Here is a 24497-nt window from a genome sequence, read left to right on the forward strand (position 1 = left end):
AACGAGCAATTAAAAAAATCCAGGAAAATAAAAGTAATGATAAGGTGACTACTCTTCTTGCATGATTTTCTTTAAAGAAATTTATTAGGAAAACTATTTTTTGCTTAATTTTATTTTGAGTGCACAAAGATTTAACCAGTCCAATAGTAGTATAATATTACTCGTTCTAGCATAACACTAAAACAACAGTTAATAGTTAAGCTAATAAAAAAGGATGCTACTGAATCACAGCTGATAAAATTCTGAGGTTATAATGCTACACAGAGAACCACAAACCTCTTTTTAATACACTTGAATGACACAATACTGTAATAACTTTGAAATAATAAATTCATTTTGTCATTTTATAGTTAGAAACATGTTGTCTCCAAAAAAAAGATTTAAGATAAATGAGAAAAAAACACTGGAAGACACAATGCTATTCGTAACATCTTGTTAGCTTGTTAGCATAGTTGGATGCTAAACGTTAATGACTGTGAAGACATCTGCTAGAGGGAGGCCATGTTAGTCCATAGCCTTGAAAGGTGATAGTTTAATGGGGCTAAAGATCGGCTGTCAAGCACGTGCACACACACACAAACGTGCATTCACATCAACACACACATCTGTATAAATACACATGCATGCACTCGTCCCCTTTCTTATTCCAACTCAGTGACCATAAGGCTCTAAAATTGGAAGTCGAAATCTGTATGTGTCTGTTTGTTTGTGGATGTATGGTGGAAGGAGTTTGGGCTTTTTTCCCCTAAAATCTGCATCTTGTTTTCAAAGAAGTCAAAGGTTGATTGTTCGCATTCACATAATAAATCAAAATCATATTGATTAGTTTATTGCTTGAAGGAATTACACCTTCAAATTGTATTTGCGGTTCAACTTTTTTCCACACTTGCTTTGAAAAAATGTAATGCCTGTGTTTACTTGTGGGGGTGGTTTCAGTGAGTTGAAAGCCCTGTTCTTGTCCTCCTACCCCTTTTCAAACTCAAAGGAAGGGTTACTTTGCAAAAGCTTCTCAAGGCTTTGGTGCCTTTCTATCATTGATGGATAGTGGAAAATGCTGGCTTTGATTAGCAGCCCAATCATGTTACAGCTGCCCATTTATCCCCTTTTTGATCATTTGTTCTTAATTTATGCATTTCAAGCACCTCCCTTGAGAGACAAACATAGTTTTCTTTGATAAAGAAACTGGAACTTTAAAAATCACAGACTGACACAAGGTCGTTTTGTTTGCTCTCTCTTTCTTTTTTTCCCACAAGGCCTCATTTCTCATTTCTATTTCATGTTCTTCCACTAGATTGGAAATTATGGCACTTTTCTTTGTTCCAATAAGAGCATAACCTTATCTAAATCAGTCATGTGTAGATTATTTAAAGCCTCTTTTCAAAACCCACAAAACCTGGCAAGAGAATTGAATATACCGTGACCACGTTAGGCTCTGTGATGTAAATGTTTGTGGGGTGCAATGAGGAACTGGAACAGGAGATTCTTTAGGAGAACGAATGAAAATAGGCTAGATGGAGCTATCTATAACTTGAAATTTTCAGTTATGCATCTCAAAATTTTGAGTTTATAAGATACAATTTCAAGAAAATAACATGAAATTTTGGAGTAGGCATTTTAAAATTTCAAGTTAATAATCTGAAATTTTGAGAAATTAACTAGAAAGTTCAAGTTAGTTCTGCCAGTCAGGAAGCTTTGTAAAGGTGTGTCATGTAACTGCTGAACTAACTCAAAATTTCAGATTATTAACTTGAAATTTTGACTTATTAGTTGGAAATTCTGAGTTAATGATGGCTTTCTTTTCAGTGCCAAAAACAAGCTTCTTCCACCTCCACCTCCTCTACTTCTTCTACCACCACCTCTTCCTCCTCCCCTGGACCCCCTTTTTTTCTTCCATATTTACTTTTTGTATATACTTAATCTACTGTACAGAAATCTTAAGCCATCCCTCTATTCTTCATATTTTCCTTCCAAGGACTTCCTGTTTTTAAAGTTTTTCTTCACACATTGGCAGCTTTGTACTGATTTTCAGTCCAACCCTTGTAGTTGACCATTTTTTTATTAAGCCACTTAACACTGACCTATTAGTCATTTAAGCACCAGGCACCTAACCTAAGGGATGGACCAGGGTAGGGTTGTGTCTACACATAGCAGATAACTTTGCTCACACACAGTTTGAACAAATGACAAAGCTTCTATAGGTTACACATTGCACATCCTCCATCTTGCGTGTTATGAAGTTCAAGCTTTTTTGTTACTATAAAAATGATAATGATGAATGAATTTTACAAATATTTGGAAAGAAAAAGGAGGTTAAGGCTCGTTTTTGTGCCGTAGAATGAGCAGCAGGAGAAAAAGAGAGATACTACAGCAGGAGACAAATGAACAGAGTGTGAAGAAAGACTGAAATTATCCTCTGGCTTTTAGAAGTTGAGGTGTTTCTGTAGCACGAACCATTGACCTGACCAAGAGCCAAGCTGTCCTTCAGTATGTGTGTATGTGTACGTCCACGCATAGGTAGTGAGGCAGCCAGCACTGTGACAGGGAGGAGAGTGGGAGGATGTATCTGTCAAGAGTTCAGTGTGTTGTTTTTGTGTGTTCTGTATATGTGTGTATGTGTGAATGTGTTGACCACTGTTGAAAGCTGTCAAAGGGAGACAAGTTGAGGTGAGGAGAGGTCCCTGTGGTGTTTGTGTGTGTGTATTTGTACTGAAGGGAAAGTGATTCCATGCTCATGTGCTTAGGCCTGTTATGGGTGTTTTTGTGTGTGAATGTGTGTGTGTGAGGCCATGTCTACTGGGCTGTGCTGAAGCCCTGTTCCAGCCGACCACCCTGGTCCAGACCAACTGCCAATCATCTTGCCCCCCCACCCCTGCTTAACCCTCTACCACCTTGCCACACATGCACCAACATGAAGAACCCCCCCCCCCCCCCCCCACCCCCACCCCACACACACACACACACGCACACACACAAAACTAAAACTAGTTGCATCTCAGTATCATCCACGCATAGGAAGGTGTATACACACACTAGGTTTTCTTAAAATGTTTGCCTATAATTTACAACATTTGTTACCAGCTAGTTTCCTATTTACAGAAATTGCCTTTGTGACTGTATGTCTAGAAAGAAGAAAAGTGATAAGACATTTCTGAATGCTTTAACTATGAAGTCAGGTCACATACAGGTCTTGTTTGGAGTGTGTAGCTGCAAGTGATTAGCATCTCTGACGGAGAGACTCATTAATCACAGTCTTCATTCTGGCCACTGGCCTGCATTTTAGATAAAGGTGCGCACACAAGCTTGTCAATATTATGGCCCCATCTTGGCTTGTATTTCTTAGACCCAACTTTATATCTACACACAGGGGCATAATGAAAGGAATGAAGGAAGAGAGCAAAACTTCTTTTCTGACAAATTCAAGCACCAGCACTCTCAAGGCAAAAACAGCAGTTGGAAGGGATTGGCTCTTTGAAAAACTCTGGGGATGATAGTTGCCCAGCAGGAGACTGACATGCTGGTTTTGTATTCAGCCACTGCTGAAATCCACACAGCAGAAAGCCTGCGAGGACCATCTCAGTTGAGGCAGTCATTGTTATTGAAATGCATCAGTTATTTCTTCAGAAGCCAATTGACGTATGTTTACATTTAAGTCAGAAAGCCCTTGGGATAATGATTGGCAGGGTCAGAGGAAAAGCAACTACAGTACCCTCAGAGAGACAAGGTCATTTTTCAGTCTATACCTAAAACCAAGAAAGTAGTCATTCTGACCCATCTTTAAGCATTTCCCAATCCCAGGTTTTGGTATTTGTTTTTAAATCCGTGTGATGCAAGATCAAACTGCTTTGTATCACATTGATAGACTGTCATTTACATGGAGCAATGTGACATTAATATTTTGTACTCATATAATATCTAAATCTGAATCTTAATTTTCCTGTGACAGGGAAACACATTTTCATTATTGTAGAAAAAGAGGCCCACTACATCCACATCAGTTCAATGTTAGTGCACCTGCTATGAAAAACTATTTTTGAGTGGTAGGTCCAGCTAGTTTTGTTGGACCAAGGTCATTTACAGGTTAGCTGGACTCTGATCGAGGTAAAAAAAAAACCATCACTATGTAACATTTCAGTCTGAAATAGGCCAATGGCAGGCTCTGGGGAGAATAAACACACAGGACAGTACACACTTTTAGAGACACAGCAATGCATCCACATATAAAATCAGGACAATGATGAAAAAGCAGAGGGGAGATGTCAGAGAGTTGTGCACCTGTGCATTACTATAAATACACACACACATAACAACACACATAGGAGCCCATGGGTATGCCTGTCCTTGCTCTCTTGTTGGGGTGAAAGGCTGACCTGGTTTCAAAAACATGACCCCAGGTAGTAAAAACTCACACAAAAACAAAAACACACAGTGACATTCAGACAACGAACACTGATTTATGCAGGTGCATGACCACAAATGATGACCTCACAGGCATTTGTATTTATATGTGCTTTCATGCACAATGTAGCTTTTCCCCCCTTTTTGTTGGAATACAGATTGTCGTTTTCATTTTATTCAAATTATAGGGTCTCCCCAGAGTGTGAGGCTATAAACAGATATCAGATATATGTCCCTATAAAATGAGTAAAACAAAATGGGTGTAAGTGTGTGTTTGTGTACTTGAGAGGAGCAAACTTGGCTAATTTTTCCAATAAATCCACTAACTGTAATCAATCTTTGTCATGGAGGGAGAAGGAATACATTCTGCATATAACTGTTTCACGTTAGTCTGCAGAGAGATTGAGTAAGCAAGACAGGTACTCAATATGTGTGTGTCAATATTTTACCATGACCAGTCTTGCAGGTCAATGTGTGTGTGAGCATGTGTGTGTGGAGCTAATCTGCTTTTGATGAAAGAACAGGCCTCAGTTTAAACAGGTTAAACCCCAGGTTACCTGATGAAAAACTGGACAAGTGTGCGTGTGTGTGTGTGTGTTTATCATTTCTACAATCAGTACTGCTATCACTATATTAACGGATTGATGTTTTGTAGGTTGACACAGATGAAAATAGGTGGAGATCCTGTAGTCAAAGATTCATATTCTGTATTTTTTTCTTACTTACTACAATAGTATACAGTTATGGTGAGATTTTTTTACAAACACATCATCATACACTCAAAAGTGTGCATACAGGGTCAAAAGGGTACATACACCCCCACTAATATTTGGTAAATGTCCCTTAGCAAGTTTGACCTCGACCAGATGCTTTTAGTAGTCATCAACATGCTTCTGGCATAGTTCTGGCTGGATATTGCTCTTCTTGGCAGAATTGGTAGACTTGGCATAAACTCAGCTTTTAAGCATAGTCCACAAATTTTGAACAGGCTTGATGACAGGGCATTTGGAACTCCATTATAAAAGTTTAACAGATCATTTTTAACCAACTGCAGATTCCAGGATCATCAGTTAAAACAACTCTAAGTACAAGTTATTAAATGTGTCCCCACTTTGCCAGGGTACCAAAGAAGACCCAAACTTTCACCGTCAGATAAAATAAAATGTAGGATGTTCAGAAAAAAAACCCAAGAACCATCAAGGCTCCAGCATGCTGTGAACTGGAAACTGCTGGAATACCAGCATTACTGTCCGCAATGAAATGAGTTTTACATCCTCATTGCCTGAGAGGATGCTGATCAAGAAAGCAGCTCCTGCTCCAAAATCAACACTTTCAAGCTCAACTGGAATTTGCAGCTGCCCACATGGATAAGCCAAATGTATTTTGGAGAAAAGTTTTATGGTCAGCCATGACAAGAACTTTTCTCCAGATATAAAAGTTCTCATCTTGTCCGGCCATAAGGCTTATCTCCAGAAGTCATTTTTAAGAGTTATGTATGATCTTTACATTTTAAGTAACTTACTACGTATGTGGCTGGTCTCTAGTCACACATAAAATGCAATTAGGTGGAACGGCATAGTCAGTCTCGGCCAGTGTATTCAGGATGGTGTGATGACTTTCACAAACCGGCGCCCACTCCAATTTCTTTTAATGGATTCATTCTGAATTTGAAATGCATTAATTTGTTGGAAGACACTAATCAATATATGTTTATGATTCTATCGTTTCTTTTCTGTTAAATTACCTCAAAAATGACTTAGTGTAACTTTAAAATGAATTCTGGATTTAATAGTGAGCCACTGAAGAGAAGCTAATATGAAATAAAGTGTCTGATTTTCCCCAACACTTTTCAAACTTAACTGTCCTGTTTTGCATAAAACAGATCTGTGGACATGCTTCATGGAAATCAGAAGGGGTCAGTGGGCACCAAAAACAAATGTATGCAGAATTTAATAGAAAGAAAAAATCGGGAACCGTAGGTAACATTGTTGTGGAAATTGGTCTGAATCTACCATCGGTTACTCTAGATTTTGTCCAAGACAGGACAAAAGCTACTGACTGAGATAAAGAGGACCTACACAGCCTCTATCTGCCATTATGTGAGTTTCACAATTTGAAGTGGACTAAATGCTCAGTGATGGCTTAAAGCATTGCTAAGAGGAGCTTTCAGCATTCCAGCTAATTTAAATTAAGTATTAAGCCTGCCAGAGGTGTGAGTGAAGGGCCACTTCAACCTACACATTCCCCGTTATGAATATTTACAGGGATTAAACTGGCTTTTGCTCAAGGGTAAATCATGTGGAGTAGATGTGCTTTGTATTTGCCAGCCATGTGGTGTGTGTGTGTGGTGAGTGTTACTGTGAAGTGAAAACCTCGAACTCATGAGACATTAAAATTGTATCTTTTGTGTCTATGTGTAAGCATTAGAGCAGTTATTTTAATAATAAGTACAGGGCAGTTGCGTTAATGGAAACCTTTAATACTTTTTCAAAGGGATGCGTTTGAGTTGGCATTGACATTCATGTAATTTTAATTATAGGCTCATAACAATTAAAATACAGTGGATATTTGTACCATACTGTTCTGTCTTCTGTTAAATTTCACCAACTGGCAGCGATGCATCAAAGGTCAAGCACAAAAGTGTTAACTAGAATGTATTTTTGTGTATACTAATCTTAATGGTGATCAGACATCCTTTGCCGAGCTCCAGTGTCTGCAAGCAGTTAAAACAACTGGCTTAAAAATAGATATGATCATGAATCACAAACTTAATTTTAGTTTGAAATGTCAAGGTCAGTCACACTATATATTTTTAATCATGCATAAGCAATATTTCCATAATAAATGTAGTTCTTAAATTATTGTGAATCTTAAGACCTGAGGGTCACGTGCTTTCTTTGAAAACCCTGAAATGGGTTTAGCAGTATTCACAAGTGACTTCCAGTTTGAACATAGAGTCATACACAGTAAGATGAATCTGACTGACTCAGTGTTATACGACTGGAAGTTGGAGGGATTATGTGCCAGGTGCTAGAAAGCAAGCTCATCGTGAGTAGTGGGCCAGAGAGGAATGGCAGGGTCTAAAAAAGACTGAAATCATTTGGTAAACACATCAAGAAATTGGAGGGAGACCACGACGGAGCAGATGTCCTTGTCTCAGTGATAATATGAATGTTGACGTTATTTTCAAATTCTTGGATGGGATGTTGATAAACTGACTGATTAGCTCAGCTCTTTCGTCTCCACCTTTCCTTCTGTCACAGCTTTTCTGCCTTATATGTTCGATAAATAATTACCACTTTGATGTTGTGGATTCTCTACTCTACAATATGAAGCGCCTTAAGGTTATTGTTATTGTTAATTGGTGCCAGTTAAAAAAAATGAATTGAACTGAATTCAAAATAGAAAGAGATGCTTCAAAATAAAATGAAAAAAAAAAAAGGCAGAAACGTAACACACAGCAACAATAAGAAAGTTCTGTTTACAGTTTAAAGTCAAAGGAGCTTGCAACGAAAAGCGTCTGTACTTCTTTAAGTTGCTTGAAGACGTTTTACCTCTCATCCGAGAAGCTTCTTCAGTTCTAAGGTCAAATGGTGGTGAGTCCCAGATTTAAACCTAGTGGGAGTATCCCCCCAAAGAGGGAGCTCATTACAATGAGCTCACCCGAAACCCTGGCTGACTGGGACCCACATCCATTTTCACACCTTGGCTCAGGCGATTAGAGGATCATCAGGGGGTCCTTTTGTCCCTCTGTGGGGGGAAACTCCCACTAGGTTTAAATCTGGGACTCCCCACCATTTGACCCTTAGAACTGAAGAAGCTTCTCGGATGAGAGGTGAAACGTCTTCAAGCAACTTAAAGAAGTCCAGACGCTTTTTTTGCAAGCTCCTTTGACTACAATGACCTGGATGACTGAGAACCTTCACAGATATTTTACAGTTTAAAGCATCAAACCAAAGCTTGTTTTCAGACAGTCACAATCTATATTTCAAAAAAGAAAGAAAAGCTGGTAAAACAATGTCACCATCACTTCCCCTTTCTACTGTTTGATTTGACAAACAACAAAATGTTCTAATCATTTGCTAAGAAGTGGTGCAGACTCATCCTCTATGGCTCTTTACAATGTGTTTCTGAATACTGTAATTGCACCCACAATTTAGTTGTCATCAAGACATTTTTCCGTTTCTGTATTGGCGACTCTACATTAGATATTCTGAAAAAGTGACTTGATTGTGGCTCATAAATGTTACATGTTTCCCAAAGAAAATTGTAGCTGACAAACTTCAATGAGAATATGCTTGCAGTTAAACTCGTTCTTCGGCACAAACACGAGTTCAAATATGTGGCAGCATGAGCACCGTGTGACTGGCTGCATTTGCATTGAAAATGAGTGATCAGAGCAAGTTAGTTATACAAGTATTGCTTTTTTCATATTTATTTTGTTTACACGTCTTTCACTGTGTCAGAGACATGTGTCACAGTTTGTCAGATCCTTTCATGTTGGGTATAAAATGTCTGCTTCCTGTTTAGGAAGACATATATTTCCAAATCTCAGTCTGCTAATATTACTTGAACTGACGCATTCATAGCTTTGGTGTCCAACATCGACAAAAGTTCATAGCAAAATATGGCAAGTCTCCCTCTAACGCTTTACTAATATAAGCAGGAAATCCACTGAATTATGAATATTTACGGACTGCTTAGGCTCACAGTTCACTAATTAATCAAGATGTAACAAAACACATTGAGAAGTGTCAAAAATATTGAATGAACATAGTAAGACATTGCTTTGGTGAGATCTAAATTTCCAGAAACATATATGCAGGTGATCACCTGTCAACTAGTGGTCGCTAGAGAAAAATGTCTATTTCTAAACCAGTTAGTAAGTGGTTGTGAGGTAACCAGGAGCCGCTGTGAAATTGACTGCTAAACTAAAGTTTAGTAATAGCACCTTTCAAACACTATAGTCATTGTAAATGCTTTAAAGATAAAATTAAAACCAAAAATAAAAGAGTAAACAAGGAAAAAAAGACAGAAATAGTATTAATAACAGTAACAACAACAATAAAAAAAATGAAAACAACAGTAATAAAAATGATTGTACAGCTACTCCGTTAAATGAGCTTTTTTTAAAACAGCTAAGGTTGGAGACGATCTGTCCTCAATGGTTAGTTAGCGGTTAGTCCAACGATTGTCAGCATAGCAGCTAAATGCCTTTTACTCTTTTTAGATTCACATTTCTCTACTACAGTACTAACTGATCAGATTTCAGATTATACCTTAATTCATCAAGAATCCTATATATATTTTGGGTACAAGCCATTTAGCGAATTATAATGAGTAAATAATATTTTAAATTGAATCCTGTATTTTATTAGAAGCCACTGTAGGCAGCTGATAGGCTTTGTCTTCCTGGATTTTGTTAAAATTCTTGCAGCATCAAGATCTTTTTATGGAAGCAAATAAAAAGAGCATTGCAGTAGTCAACTCGAGAAATACAGCATGAATGAGCTTCTGTAGATTTTGCTGGGGCATGTATTCTCTCAGTTAAACTATATTTATGAGATGCCAAAAAAGCTGATTTAGTGATAGGCCTAATGTTGGCAGTGAAACTAAGGTCCAGGATAAAAGAATAATAAGACTACGAGATAAGAGAAACAACTTGCTCGAGGGAAGAAAGGAATGAGGTGAGTTGGCATTAAAAAAAGAGAGGTGTAGGACAGGGGTAAGTGGGGCAGTCGAGAAACCACGAGAATGATGAAACAGTAAGCGAGTGTAGTAGTAAGAAGAAAAATCAAAGAAAATGTGGGCAAAATATAATATAAAAGTAAAAAAAATGACAGGAGAGTAAAAAGAAGAGTAAAAAAAATACATGCAGAGAGAGAAAAGGAAAGTGACAGAGTAGTGAAAGAGTAGCAGAGGAACGCTGAAGTTGACAGGAGAAGAGGAGAGGAAGAAGAGAGGAGGACAGGGAGGGAGTTGGTCCACCCTGTAGTTTTGCCAGGAGGAGGGCTGGACCTGCTACCTCTCCTAATGAGCACCACAGAGAGTGTGTGAGAGAGTCTCCAGAGCTGGATTCAGGAGTGTGTGTTTGTGTGTGCACAGATATCAGTCTTTCTGTTGGCCTGCTTCTTTCTCTGTATGTGTTAGAGATGAGTGTGTGTGTGTATGAGGGCTTATCCTCATGGCCCTGTGTTTGTGTGTGCCCTTGAAAGGGCCAGTTGGAGCCGTACAGTCTCGTTAACTTTAAAGTTTGGGTAAAGGCAAGTGCAGACTTTTAAATGATCAAAACTGCATTAGTACCCATTCTGCATGACAGATTTTGCCCCCACGCTGTTGAACTATTGACATTACTAAAGGCACACAACTAATCGCAGATGGAGGTGCACTGATGACAAGCAGTATGACCGCTGACCCTTGGTCAAATGACTTGTGAACCTCACTCTGAAACCTTGTTATTTAATAAAAAGAAACATCTGAAAGTTACTACTCTGATGCCCCATAAGGATTTCAGGGTATTCACAAACTGCCTACAGCACTCTCATATCTCCTGTCAAAGTGCTGCTTATTGTGATGACTCAGAATCTCTTCCTCTCTGTGGCTCTAAATTCCTCCAAAAACATGACAGAGTGTAAATGAGAGTATTAGGATTAAAATTCCTCTGTGCTGCGAGTGCATGTTTGCGACAAAGACATCGTGCACATGTGTGCACTTTTTTGCTTACAGTGAGTGTCAAAAAGCAGAGGAATACGCGTTTGTGCCTGTGCAACCATGAAAGTGAGTTTAAGAGTGAACAGGGTGGAGGTGGAAGTGGTTTATTAATGCAGCGCTCTGACAGCACTGTAATCCAGAGCAGGATTAGCATGCTAATAGCAACAGGACCACATCAGGAATTTCACAAACTCTACAGTACCCCTGTGGAGGTGTGTGTGACAGAGAGAGGCTTTGGGTTCCACTGAGAGTGAGTGTGACTATCACTGGGTACCATTGTCTCCTGTATGTGTGTCTTTTCTCCAAATGACTCAACTGTGACTCAGATTGTCTAACAATTTTAAAAGTTTAGAAATTTCTGACAATCTGTTATGTCAATGTCACATGCATGACATAAGTGGCTGAGTAACCCACATATGTCTGCTGACACAAAACCAACTGGATGTTTAACAATAATGATGCACTGCTTTGGTTATGGTGATTCAACCAATTGGAAAGTGGTGGAAAGCTCATCATTACATTTATGACTGTGACTCACAAGGTTGCTAATATCTGGCACAGTCAGATCCTCTTTACACCAAGGTTACTGAGAGGGTTATGAGTCAAGATCAGGTATGTTTCTCATTTATATGGATAAACATTGCTTTTTAAAAGCTCTTTTCTTTGATCTAAAAATACTGTAGGTATTACAGTACTTTATGTAATTCCACACAATTTTGTATCCTAGCAGCAACAAATACATTAAAGTCCCACTGAAGTCCTTTTCAAATCAGTAGTCTAAAGAGAACATTAGACCTGTCACTCCCTGACTAATACCAGATATCCAACTTGTTCTAGGCATGTACCAAAAGGGTTTCTTCCTGTCCCTTCCTTTCACAGTAAAAGTCCCTGACATATAGACTGGGACTGCTGTAACATAAAATGCTTTACAAAAGAAATTCACACATATATATGTAAATTCTAGGATTAAAATACAATTTAATCAATTTAAGATTCTTTTTTCTTATTAAAATAGTAAATATTTGTTGGTTCACAACGTCTGACATGTGCAACTAACTAAACAGAAAACTACATTTCTTTTAACAAATGAATTAGCTTGTTCTGTAAACAATTCCTGTGAAGCTGATTTTGTGGTACACAAGTGAGTGTCAATTTAAAAAAAATGGAAGGATTGTTGACATTTTTTAAAAAGAAATTTACATTTCATACTCTAACTTTAAGGGGAACCAGCGTTTCCCTTCAGAATAAATGTTGGTCAGATGTCAGAGGTGTGTTGAGGCTTGTGGTTGGTACTACTGCCCAGAATCCCTGTATCTGACAACATTCATGTAAGAAAGTGGATGCAGAGAGAGCTTTGGGTGAGTGTCCTGTACTTGGTTACCTTTAGGAAAAAGGGGTTAAAATAGGTTCTTTCATAATACTAACCCTGCATATTGAAAAAAAAAATCATGCTTATGCTAGTACTTTTAAATTTGATGGCTAGGAGTCCTTTAAAAGTATCAATACATAACTGATTATTGCATCAAGCGGGTGCATCAAAAGAACCATTGAGCATGTCTGTGAAATCGCAGAGGCTTTGACAAAAATAGTCAAACCCTATTCCACACATTTGAGTATTCACAGCACCTATTTTAGCTTGATCTTAAATAGCCTAGACCATTTTTAAACCCAAAACAGAGATACCTTGGTTTTCATTCCATGCCAAAATAAGGTTACCTAGTTTCTACAAACCACCATGGCTCTGTCTCAAATGGGATTAAGAGAATTCAGCTCCTGGGTGACTCAGATGGCCTCCTTTCTAATAAACAGGCCTTGTTAATCTGTTGGGTCAAACCATGTTAAACTGAGAACAGACCTGGCTACTTTGGTTGCCAGTCAAGGGCCAAACAGGGTTAACTCAATTTCCAAGTGTGTATATCCATTTTGTTTGTGCTGTAAACATGTCTCTGTGTGTGTTGTGCTTACTTGACTTTGGTTAGGTTAAAGTGTGTTTTGGGAAGTGGAAGAAAATTACTGCAGCTTCATAAAGAACATAAATCAGACAATTTATGTCTATGTGTGAGACAAATAACTACTTATTTTGGTAACTTCTTGTTATCAGATTTAGATTGCTTGTTTCAAACTGTCGTGAAGTGAATGGGTATGGGTGGACAATGCGGATATGGTTGTGGGTATATAAATGTAGTGAATAAAATCTCCTATATGCTCTGATGCTTCCACTTTGACTTTGGAGTTTCCCTTCTGTCCGGTCAAATTCAATACTGACACACAATACATGCAGACGCTGGCTTTTATGTGAGGGCCTTTTTTCATGTGTCATGTGTCGTGTGTGGTCATAAAGCTTGAAGTGTGTGTCTGTGGTTGTGTGTGATAGCCAGTGAAACAGATTGGTGGCGATGTTGCTTTCTGTGTTCTTTCATGCAGAACTTAAGGTTATGAGGCAGGTCTCTTATTGATTCATGTTGCAGACAATTAAAGTCACTATAGGCCCGTCAGGAAAACACTTCCTTTCTCTTAAGACTTTAACACACACGCACACACATGCACATAGACACTGCAAAGAAAGTATGATTGAAAGCAACAACCGTTGATAATCCTCTCACTTATCTGCTTTTCACTAGTTTGCTAAGTCATCTACTCCAGTGGTCCCCAACCCCCCGGCCTCGGACTGGTACCGGTCCGTGAGTCGTTTGGTACCAGGCTGCGAGAGTTGAGGCTCAGGTGTGAAATGTGTGGTTTTCAGGGTTTTTTATCGGTTTTCAGCATTATTTTGTTATCGTTTTTATCGTTAACTTGGTTTTCCTGGGTCTTTTCACGTGTGTTATGAATAAATCGTCTTTTTTTCGGTACCGGTACTAGTTTTATTTTGTTGTATTTATCCGTGACACCTTAAAGGCCGGTCCGTGAAAATATTGTCGGGCATAAACCGGTCCGTGGCGCAAAAAAGGTTGGGGACCGCTGATCTACTCGTTAACTTCTCTCAGTTACTAAATTTATCATTCATCCCTCGTTGCCTACTTCATCATTCACCATTGTTTTACTCACTCAAACATTTGCTTCCTCACTCATGTCCTCACCCTTTCACCAATTCAATTCCTCCCTCTCACATTTGTGTAATATGATACTTAGTTACTCTGTTGCCTGCTTGCTCATTGGCTCACTTGCCCAGCAGCCATTATGCAACTGATGTGCATGTGAGAACGCATATGTCTGAAAAGTTTGATTGGACAGTTAGCGGTGCTTAGTGTGATGTTTGATTGTCTCAGACTGATTCTCCCAATATCATCCAGAATTAATTTGTGAAAACAGCTTCACACACTCATATGTTTACTCCCTCATTTAATTATTTATGGTTACTCAGTTAACATGCTCATACACGTATTTACTTTCCCCTCAATTATTAACTTGCCTGTTTGTAAGTACCTCATTCATTTCCTGACTCTTTTATGCGTTGCTCATGATCTCGATCATTTGCTGTCATTCACTGAGTCTCCTGCTCCCTCAGAGTGGTTTGAGTATTCAATAATTGGCTTAAGCACCTGGCAAGGTACTGCATCTGTGCTATGCAGAGGTTTCCAGATCCATGTTTAAATGCTATTATTATCTGGCGCCAGTGTCAGGAATATGTAGAACAACCAGTCTGTTGGTTACACTTGTTTGTATTTCTGTTGTTGTCAGTCCTTCAGCTTAGCCGCTGCTCCAGAGGAGACAGAAGGTGGAAAATTCACCACAGCACTGCTTGTGCTCATGTTGTTAGCTCAGCTGTCTGCCTCTTTCCAGTTTAAGCCAATTTCCAACCAGTCAGTATTGTAGCTACAGACACTGACATTGCCGTCAGGTTACACGCTGTCGACTTTTTGGAGGACTGCATCCAAGCGCATCTCCGTAGCTCCTATGTTGGCATTAGTTCTACGTAATGCAGACACTAACAAAAATTTCACTGTTTACCTCTTATTTTTTTTGGTCTTTCACTGAACTCAAGAATGCAAAACATGAAAATACCAAAACAATTACATGAAATTCTTTGCATACACCAGTACCTGTTATCATTTGCATGTTACCAGATCATATCTTTAACACCTGCACTCCATCTGTTTTAGGGCTCTATGCTCGTTTCCTTTTCACTTACATTCTGCTCTCATACAAACACTGGAGATCCCTCCTAAAGACCTTTCAGAATCAACTACAACTTGTGACCTTTGGTCTACCAGTATTTTGGTACAAGTTTCAATTTTTTTCTTCTTTACAAATAAATTGGATTTAGCATAGGTTCACTAGGTTCACTGCTTCTTTCACTGGGCTGACTTTCGAACTCCAAGCTTTTCAATTCACAGAGCTACTGTATATAAACATACCAGTATCCTCCGTGTTTTAAATTACTTGACCCCTTTTTAATAAAGTACTTGTAAAAGTAGCACCCGTGTTTATAATAAACATCCTTTCTCCCTTACCATTCCCTCGTCTCCAGACAAAACCGTTGATGTGACTCGGGCAAAATCCCAAAACGTTTCACTTTGCAACTTTGGCTTTTTTCTTTAAATCAAGTTTTGGTTGCATGAACAGAATTATTTCACCTCTGCCACCACCAAACACTTTGTCTCACACTCACACTTATAAATTGGAACACACACAGACTTCATATCCATCTGTTCCAGTTGTGTGTTACTCTAACAAATCTCTGCCTCCTTTCTCTTATTATCCAAGCGTATTCGGGTGGTAGTAATGGCATTTAGATATCCAGTGAGTTTGTTTGCCTTGGGGTGTGTGTGTGTCTTTGTGTGTGTGTGAAAGGAGACCATGGGAGCAAATAGCATATAATAGCATATGTTTTAAATGACTTAATGGGAATATTTAAAGCTCCTGGCATGTTAGCTGACAGTGGATTTAATTCAAGCTAACTAAGGGATGGGCGTGCGTGAGTAAAGTACACTCACTTTTATTCAGTGAAAGCCTACACATGCAGAGGCATACACACTCATATATTAAGCCATACCTGTGTTTTTCAGACTTTCCTGTTGGATACTTGTATGCCTGGAAATGTGAACTGAGCTCTAAACACACAAAGTACACCAAACTGGAAATATAGGAAAAATAAAAACCATATTAAATATATGTGTGTACAGTTTATACAGTACGTCCTTTGATTTCTTGTTCCTCGGTTATGTTTATGATTCATTTACAGTTTTTAGCTAGATCAAAACTACATTCAGTTTCTGTAGCCACCTCAGGTTACTGTTGAGATTTTAATTTGCATACAACATCTCCCAGTGATATGGTGTAGAAGTACTGAGAAATGGAAATAATCAAGTTCAGCTTCACATAGTAGTTCATTACTATCCACTTTTGGTTTACTAAATGTTTTGCTCAGCACACAACAACTCACATATGAACACAGAGTAACATGACCTGGGTTTGCTCCAGCACACATACTTGAACATACAGTGATGCTCAGGATCAGTTGATGTTATCTAAGTGAGCAGTAAACAGACTCTTTAGAGTCTGACGCCTCTGGGTGCCCTCCTTTGGTTTGTGGCTTCATGGGTCCTGTCCAACTGCGTTAGCTTTTGCTGACATGAAAGGCTTTAATGGCTGCTATTGGTGCCTCTGGGGAATGAAAATTTCAACATAAGAAAGACAGGGAATTCTGTCTAAATAAGTGTTATCATTAGAAGATATGTTCCTGTGTCCGTAAGTGGATATTTTCAGGGCACCAACTTGCTCTTATGGGGATTTGCTTTGCTATATCCTCATGTTTACGAGCGTTTGTGGATGAAAGCTAGGTTGCTTGCGTAATGACCGTGTGTGTTTGTGTGTGTGTGTGTGTGTGTGCATCTATTATGTTGATATAGAGTTGATTTGATCTATGTAATCTAACCAAAAGGCTAAATGAGCTCAAGCAGAGAAATCACTTCTGCATGCATGTTTCCTCAATAACCTACTTCCTTATAAAACATAAATATTCATTAATATTGTTAAGTGACATTGTATCATTTTACAGCATACTTAAACGGCACATATTACATTTGGGTAATTACATGCTATCGTGCACTTGTGTTGATAATACATTTTAAATGAATCAGGCCATATTCACTCTTTGATAAATTGTGGCCTAAAAATACAATCCCATTAGAAATAGACTGAAACCTTTGGGGAGGAAGTAATGCTGTAGTTCTGTTACCTGGATTCCATCTCTCAATAGGTTCTAAATTTATGAGTTTCCACAATTTGCTTTTACCTTTTGAAATGTGTTCACACTTGTCTCTTTAAACCTCATTTGTGCAAACCTTTAGCACTGTAATAAAGTAATTATCATTTTGATTATTAAGCTTTGGTGAGACTGTTTTGTTGACAGCCAAACAAATTACATCTCAACTGCAGTGACAACAATAAGTCCTTGTAATTTCTCTGTTGCCTATTAATTTGTTGACAATAACTGCCGCTGATGAGTTGTAAAAAAATAAAATAAAATAAAATAAAAAATTAAAGCTTTCATTGGGATATTGGAGTTGTTAAATGCAAAACTGGAATTACTCAACTGAAAAACAAGTTTCCAAAACAGTTTCCAAATTCTGTTGCCAGAAAATCATAGGTTTGACTGCAAGGAGCTGGAGTTGATCTTCTTTTTTTTTTTTTTAATCTTGGTTAAATATTTTTCGCTGGCTGCCAGCAAGGTATAGCATGCAAATAAATGTGACACCATCCAAAAATGAGAGAACACTTACAAGGGAGGAATTAAGTGGCTAAAGTAAGACTGAGATCATTCTTTGTGGTTAAACCACAGCAGACTGAAAGACAAATGATGCTCTGGCACTGAAGACACCAAACCATCTGCTTAAAGACCAATCAGTCACATCAGCATTTAAAATCAGAAAACTTTGCAATAAAATAGTTTTCTCAGAGTCATTGGCATCGGTAAATTCTGTCACAAGAGGTAGCGATATGCAAAGTTGCAGTTATGAACTTTACGTTACAGTGCTCACCTTTGAGGGACGGTAGACAACATTTTTAAAAGTTGTAATGTTTGCTGGTTCTTTGTTTAGTTATTGTCCAGTTTGTTTGTCTTTATCTGTGCAAAATTTTTCACATCACTCTCCTCGCTGTTTACATTATGTTCAAAGCTGAACAAAGCTGAACTTTTTCTGCAAATTTACTGTCACATTGTGCTCTAGCTTAAAACATCCATCCAGCAGTTAGGAACAATCTCCGGTTTTCTCAGATTTGATGATGATGGGTCACTGTAACTGCTCCATACACAGCCATTGCATGCCCATTTCATAATAATGACATTAATTTAATCTATCAATGGGGAAATTACATTAAAAGTTGGCTATCGTCAGTCCCTGACATCATCATCCATCGGCACAACCCTAGCTACCTGGAAGACTTCGTTGTTTTTCCAAATGCATTTTTTAATTTTTTAATTTTTATTTTTAGGAACAAAATGTCAGTGAAGTAAACAGCACAGCATAGAGAAAGGGAACTATTATGACTCACTAACAAAAATGCATGAGATAAGATATTGAGTAGAGTCTGGGTACAATAAATGATACTGTAATAGCGCTATAATACTGAAAAACCTCTTTGATAGAACAATGACTTTATATCAGCCGCTTTTAAAAGCAGCATGCATCAATACACCAGCATTTACTGGAAACCCACAGGAGGAGTCTTGTGCTTTTACAGATACATTTAGAGAGCTGCAGATTGTTGGGTACATGTAGCTCAGTTTTCAATATGAGCCACCTTTCATGTATAGGCTACACTATTCACGAGAGTGTAAGTGAAACATGAATGCTTTTCCTGTTTCCTGCATTTTATTGTAATTCAGAAAAGTGGTTTATTTAATCGAGATGATGGAAACTAAGTTGTTTTCCATTATGCTATGACATAGAAGTTGACAATTTTAGGGAAACACGTTTGCTGACTAACAGAAAACTACAGAGTGCCAAAGAGCAGAGCAAACCAGTGCTGCCAAATTTAAACAATAAGGGAATCACAAACCCATTTTAAGGGAATTTTGATTAATAATCATATAACAGGCATCACATGGGGTGATTGTTCTCTGTGCATGTGTATCTTTATCTGTGCATGTATGCATAGGCTGCAGTATTATTAATTGATTATATATCCTTATATATCCTATACATTAATGCTAAACTTCATACACAAAGAGATTATGCTTGTTTTGGTGTCACACTAATTCACACGTTACCATATGCACAGACGCAAACAATAATGGCTGATGCATAAAAGCAATGACACATACATGAGCCCATACACGTACCATCCCGCCGCAACACATTCTCACCATCGCATCCACTTTCACACAAGAACACACACACGCCTATGCTTCAGATCACACTCGAGTAGCAGTGTTATGTTTTCATTATGGAAATGCATTTTATGACTGAGAACATGTGATTATGTTTGCGTGCAGAGAGGGGAGGAGTCGTGCTGAATTTCAAAACTAGATCAGGGGCATTGACACACACATACTGAATGTTTGGCTACTGCTGTGAGCCAATTCTCTCTCTCTCTCTCTCGTGCCCTGATTGTGGTCCTTAAAATTGCAGTTCTGATATTGAATATTGATAGATACCCCACAGCCCCCCTTTGCCTGTTTATCCCTCTGTTCTAATGAGTTCACTTTGATTTCTTTTCATTTCTAATGAGATCACTGAACAACGAGGGGGCGATAAAGGCTAATTATCTCTGTATTGATTAATTTATAACAGTTATTTTCATATCTGTGAGAAAAATAGTGTTTTCCTAGTTTTCACCCTTTGCTGGAGGTTATTTTTTTCAAACGGAATGCAGATGGATGAATTTTTTCCCCATGTTTTTCAAATTCATTTCCCAGTTGATGTAAGGCTTGCTTGAAGAAGCATAATCAAAACCATATCATATATTTTAGACCCTATTCAGAGGGTGTGTATTAAAGATATCAATATATGGATATATGGATATGCAATCTGCTGTGCATTTTAAACCTGTGCATATTTTATGAGTAAACAATGCTCCAGCTCTCTGTATCCTATATCCTCAATAATAGGATTGTGGAAGTCTCACCTGCCTCATAGCTTGGAACTAGCCTTAATTCTCAACACCAAGTCTGTAGTGACGAGAAAAGGCAGAGCCACAGTCACAAGGTGTGACTCAGCCATTGTTTCTTAGTCTTTTTAAGAAAATGGGTACTTGCTTGACACGTCAGCATTATCCACCGACTGTATGTAAAAGATGGATGTAAGATAAGACAAGATAAAACTTTATTAATCCCTCGGGTGGGTTCCTCTGGGAAATTCGGTTATGTAGCATCCAGGTCTGAAAAATGAAGCCAATGCAAAGCCCTTTAAACCTGAATTATTTGCAATTTATAACAGGTGATGATTTGCGGCAATTCCGTGATGATTTGTAACCAAATCATTAGGTTACAATAAAAAGGTAAGAATGCATAGACATCTAAAGGAGAACAGCCTAGCTCACTTGATCTGTAGCCTCAGTAAACACTGTGCAGATGAGTTTATGTTGTAGTTTAAGGTCATTTTTTTAATTTAAAACAGTGCAAGCTTTAGGCCAGGTCTACCTACAACATAAACATGCAGTTTCCTAGTCAGATGTCCCCTTATTTGTCATGTCTGGACCAAAATGCTCACTTCAAAGCTAGCTTCAAGATAAGACTTCACAAGCCAGTGGGCGATGTACAGTTTAAGCTCTCATCACAACAGCTATGCTACAACACTACAGAAGGATTTTGCAGTTAAATGCTGCCAATATTCTACAAAGCATCATAAGCCATCTTGATTTGGCCTTGTTGGAATCTAAAAACATGTTTGATGAAGTTTAAACTGGCATTTATTTCCTCGGTGGATGACTGGGACAAAGAGGCAGACAAAAAAAGTAAGCATTAAATGATTTCGTGAATAAAGCAATGACGTTCTCCAATTTCAAATACTTCAAAACAAATTAAAACGGTTGTGTGTCAAAGCATATGTCTAATTAAGGGACTCTGTTGCAGATGTGTGTATGCAGTGCTTGAGGCTAAAAGAGAAGGCTAATGCAGTGGAAAATGTGTCTTAGCTGGGCCATGAAATAATGATGAGACACTGTGACTTAATCATGTTGACACACAGAGCTTTCTCTTCATGTGCCCCTCACTCACTCTCTCACTCTCTCTTGCAAAGGCACCCTCTCTCATAAAGTCTGTTTTCTTTCTTTCTCACTCCCCCTGTTCTCTTCACTTCCCTGATAAACTGTGACAGTGTCTGTCTGCACTGGCACTTTCAATTCACGCTGTTAACTTAATTGGTATTATATTGTTAACAGTACCAAGGGAGCTTATAAAGACCGTATTTGTCGTCACATAAATAGGGAGAAGTTTCAATTATTAAGAATTTCATTAGATCAGACCCTACTGTTAATTCTGTTTATGGTCACCATTAGCTATTACATGATTGTTTTATAACCTCTTTCTACTCTTCAACTATCTCAGTACGAGTTCCCACAATATGGGATTCAAATTGCATTCATTTTAAAGCCTTCTTTGTTAAAGTAATGCAAAAATAATGATTCATCTCATGCCTTTTTTAGTAAACGGATGCAGTGCTGGATCTTAGTTTTTTGCATTTGTGACAGTAATTGCTTAAGGCTTGCTGCTTCCTACAGTTGAAAGACTTTTAACTTTGGGCAAATTGACTTGCTACAACTATCAGCTGTTACCAACTCAAGGCTAAAACTGTAACAATTATAACAATTAAAGTTTTTTTGTTTAATTTTGGTCTTTTTTTTTTCTTACACATTACATTTCCATCTTTGACTATCATTTGCAGTTCTGAGGTTCAACCACTGCTTCAGTGAATTGGTTTGTAAAATACAGTATAAATTATAAATTCCCAATTCCAATATTAACGTCATGTATAAATGCATGCATCTTTTTCTATTTCTTTGTAGGTGGCTGTACATTTGAGGAGTCATATAGCAGCTGTGGATACAGTGTTTCTCTGGGAACCAATGGTTTTACCTGGGAACAAGTCAACTCCTGGGAAAAGCCCACCATGGATCCTGCCCTACCTACTGGTAAGATTCTACATATGTCTCTCTGTATTGTAGTTCAAGTTTTTGTATGGTGTCTATAATGAGACCCATTATAATTATTGTCATGGTTATGGTTTTGATTTTTGTATCACAACCAAATTAAATTAAATCAAATCCTTTCTAGTCTTGGTCAGTTGTAGTTAACATTAGGTTGATAAAATCAAACATAAAAATCATGTACAATATTACGTGATTTTATAATAGATAAGGAATGATTACCATTTGCTACATTTTTATAACAGGACCGAAAGCATCATGTATGTAGCAGAAAAAATATACTTTTTCTGGATTATAATTTATTTTCATATTTCTGCATTCATTAGAACAGGAAATGACTCTCTTTTATTTGTGTCTTATTTTGGTAAAGAAACAAAAAAAGTTTGTGTTCCTGTGACGTTTCAGAATTACGCTAATGTAGCAATACTTATTTTTGTAAGGAGCCCACTATCAGTCATTTTAAAGGACAGTTTTTCATTTTAAGAATAAATCAATTTCACATATCTCTAACATTAAGTCATTGTTGTATATAGTTAAAAAAAAAAACAACAACAAACAAAAAGATCAATGGTAGATACTTCCAGAATTCTGTAGATGTTGTAGTGGTTTATTACCTGATTAAGTAATTGTTTTTACAGGGATTTGGAGGTCTTGGCTTACCAAGAACTACAGCGTTTAATTGTACAGACATTACTTTTAAAGTTGTAGGATAAACACTTTATTAGTCTCCTATTTGCATATGAATTTGTGGTAATTTTTTTCTCTCTATATCTTCATCTCTCCTTCTGTCCTTCTGAGTTGGCAGAGTCAGTAGACATATCGTGACATGACCTCAGCTGGGTCACTTTCTACTTATCAAACGCCAAATGGCAATCAGACTGCATGTCTATCCATCTCGTTCTCTCACACAGTTCTGCCCTTATGCTCTCTTTATCTCGCCCACTGTCTCACTTTCTAACACGCCTGCTTTCCCACATGCTCTTTTTCACACACTCTCTCTTACATTTCTCTGTCTATAACTTGAGTCACCTTCTTCTTGTTGCCAAATTTACTTCTTTGACTGACAAGACTGTTTATCAAAAAATCTATTAGCAATGCAGCATTAAAATTCAAAGCTATTCAAATTATTTTAAATGCCAGTAAGGGCATTATTTTTCTCTTTCAAACCTTAATCCTTAATATGTTAATATCCAAATCAGACTGAAACACATTTTCTGTTCTGGGACTATGTTGTAGAGCTGGAAACTTATGAATCATGGTCTTTTATTGAGAAAATATACAACAGTGACAGAATTTTACTTATATTCACTTTATTCCATGTCACTTTGATGTAGATTCTAATGTTACTGTGGAGAAATAATGCTGTCAGATAGTGAGGATTTGAAATGGAAACCAGGTTTGACAAAGCAGAATATGTTTTTGTGTCCCTGCTAGCCAATAAAAAATAATGACTTACTGTAACAGCGATTAATATTATTACAGGAAAGTACATCCCTCTGTTTTGCTCCTTGCCATTTCCCCTCTGTAATTAATTACTATATAATTATCATATTGTAACCAATGGTCTTATTTCTCTCACCATCATTTATTATCTTATAGTCATGTCAATTATTGCCCCAATATATCATCATCATGTCTCCCTCCAATAATTCTCTGCCTCTGACATGTCAGTTTGGTGCAATAATAGGTCTGTCAGCCACTGCCTCTGCTCACCACAGTAAGATCTTGTACTGAAGATCTGTTACGAGTGAATGGGCATGAAGGCTATGCCAGACATCTGGCTCTTAGTATGTATGTCTTATGTCAGTTATCTGTCTCATCTATCCTTGTGGGTGGTGGTTGTCACTGGTGATATCCATCATGGCCTATAAGCCATCCTCATCATAGACTTATCAGCTGCACACTTTGCCCTGATAGCTACAGATCTGATAAGCCAGGACAAGAACAAATTGTCTGCCAAGCTCTTTGTCTGTGTCTCATTTTTTTTCTCATTTTGTTAAGTCTTTTAATGCTTCTGCCCAGATGACTATAATACAATATCAGTATCTTGCTCTTTCAGGGCAAAGCTATCCCTGTTAAACTACTTTTATTAGTGGTAAATGAGACTTCTTAAACATTGGGTAAATATAAAATAGATGAGGTGTATAAATACATCATGTGTCAGGTCTAAAGATGTGGTTTTCGTCAGCTGCTCATCTGCTGTAGATAGTTTTTTAGGCCTTACATTTTTGTCCTTTTATTGTCTATTGAAGGAGATGCTACTAAAACATCTTCACATGAATTTCATCAGTAGGTTATTAGAT

The 24497-nt window shown here is 37.8% G+C and overlaps 1 protein-coding gene across 8 annotated transcripts in view; it reads left to right on the top strand.

The window, feature by feature from the left end:
- The window catches only part of ptprt (protein tyrosine phosphatase receptor type T), a 310486-nt gene that overhangs the window by 24830 nt on the left and 261159 nt on the right, over positions 1 to 24497 (top strand). For all 8 annotated transcript variants that reach the window (XM_082534416.1, XM_082534409.1, XM_082534410.1 and 5 more), the window contains exon 2: positions 22054 to 22179. In XM_082534416.1, the coding sequence (XP_082390542.1) occupies positions 22054 to 22179 (126 nt within the window). The remainder of the gene's footprint in view (positions 1 to 22053; positions 22180 to 24497) is intronic.

Source organism: Aulonocara stuartgranti (assembly GCF_965226115.1).
Source record: "Aulonocara stuartgranti genome assembly, chromosome: 5".
Taxonomy (NCBI): domain Eukaryota; kingdom Metazoa; phylum Chordata; class Actinopteri; order Cichliformes; family Cichlidae; genus Aulonocara; species Aulonocara stuartgranti.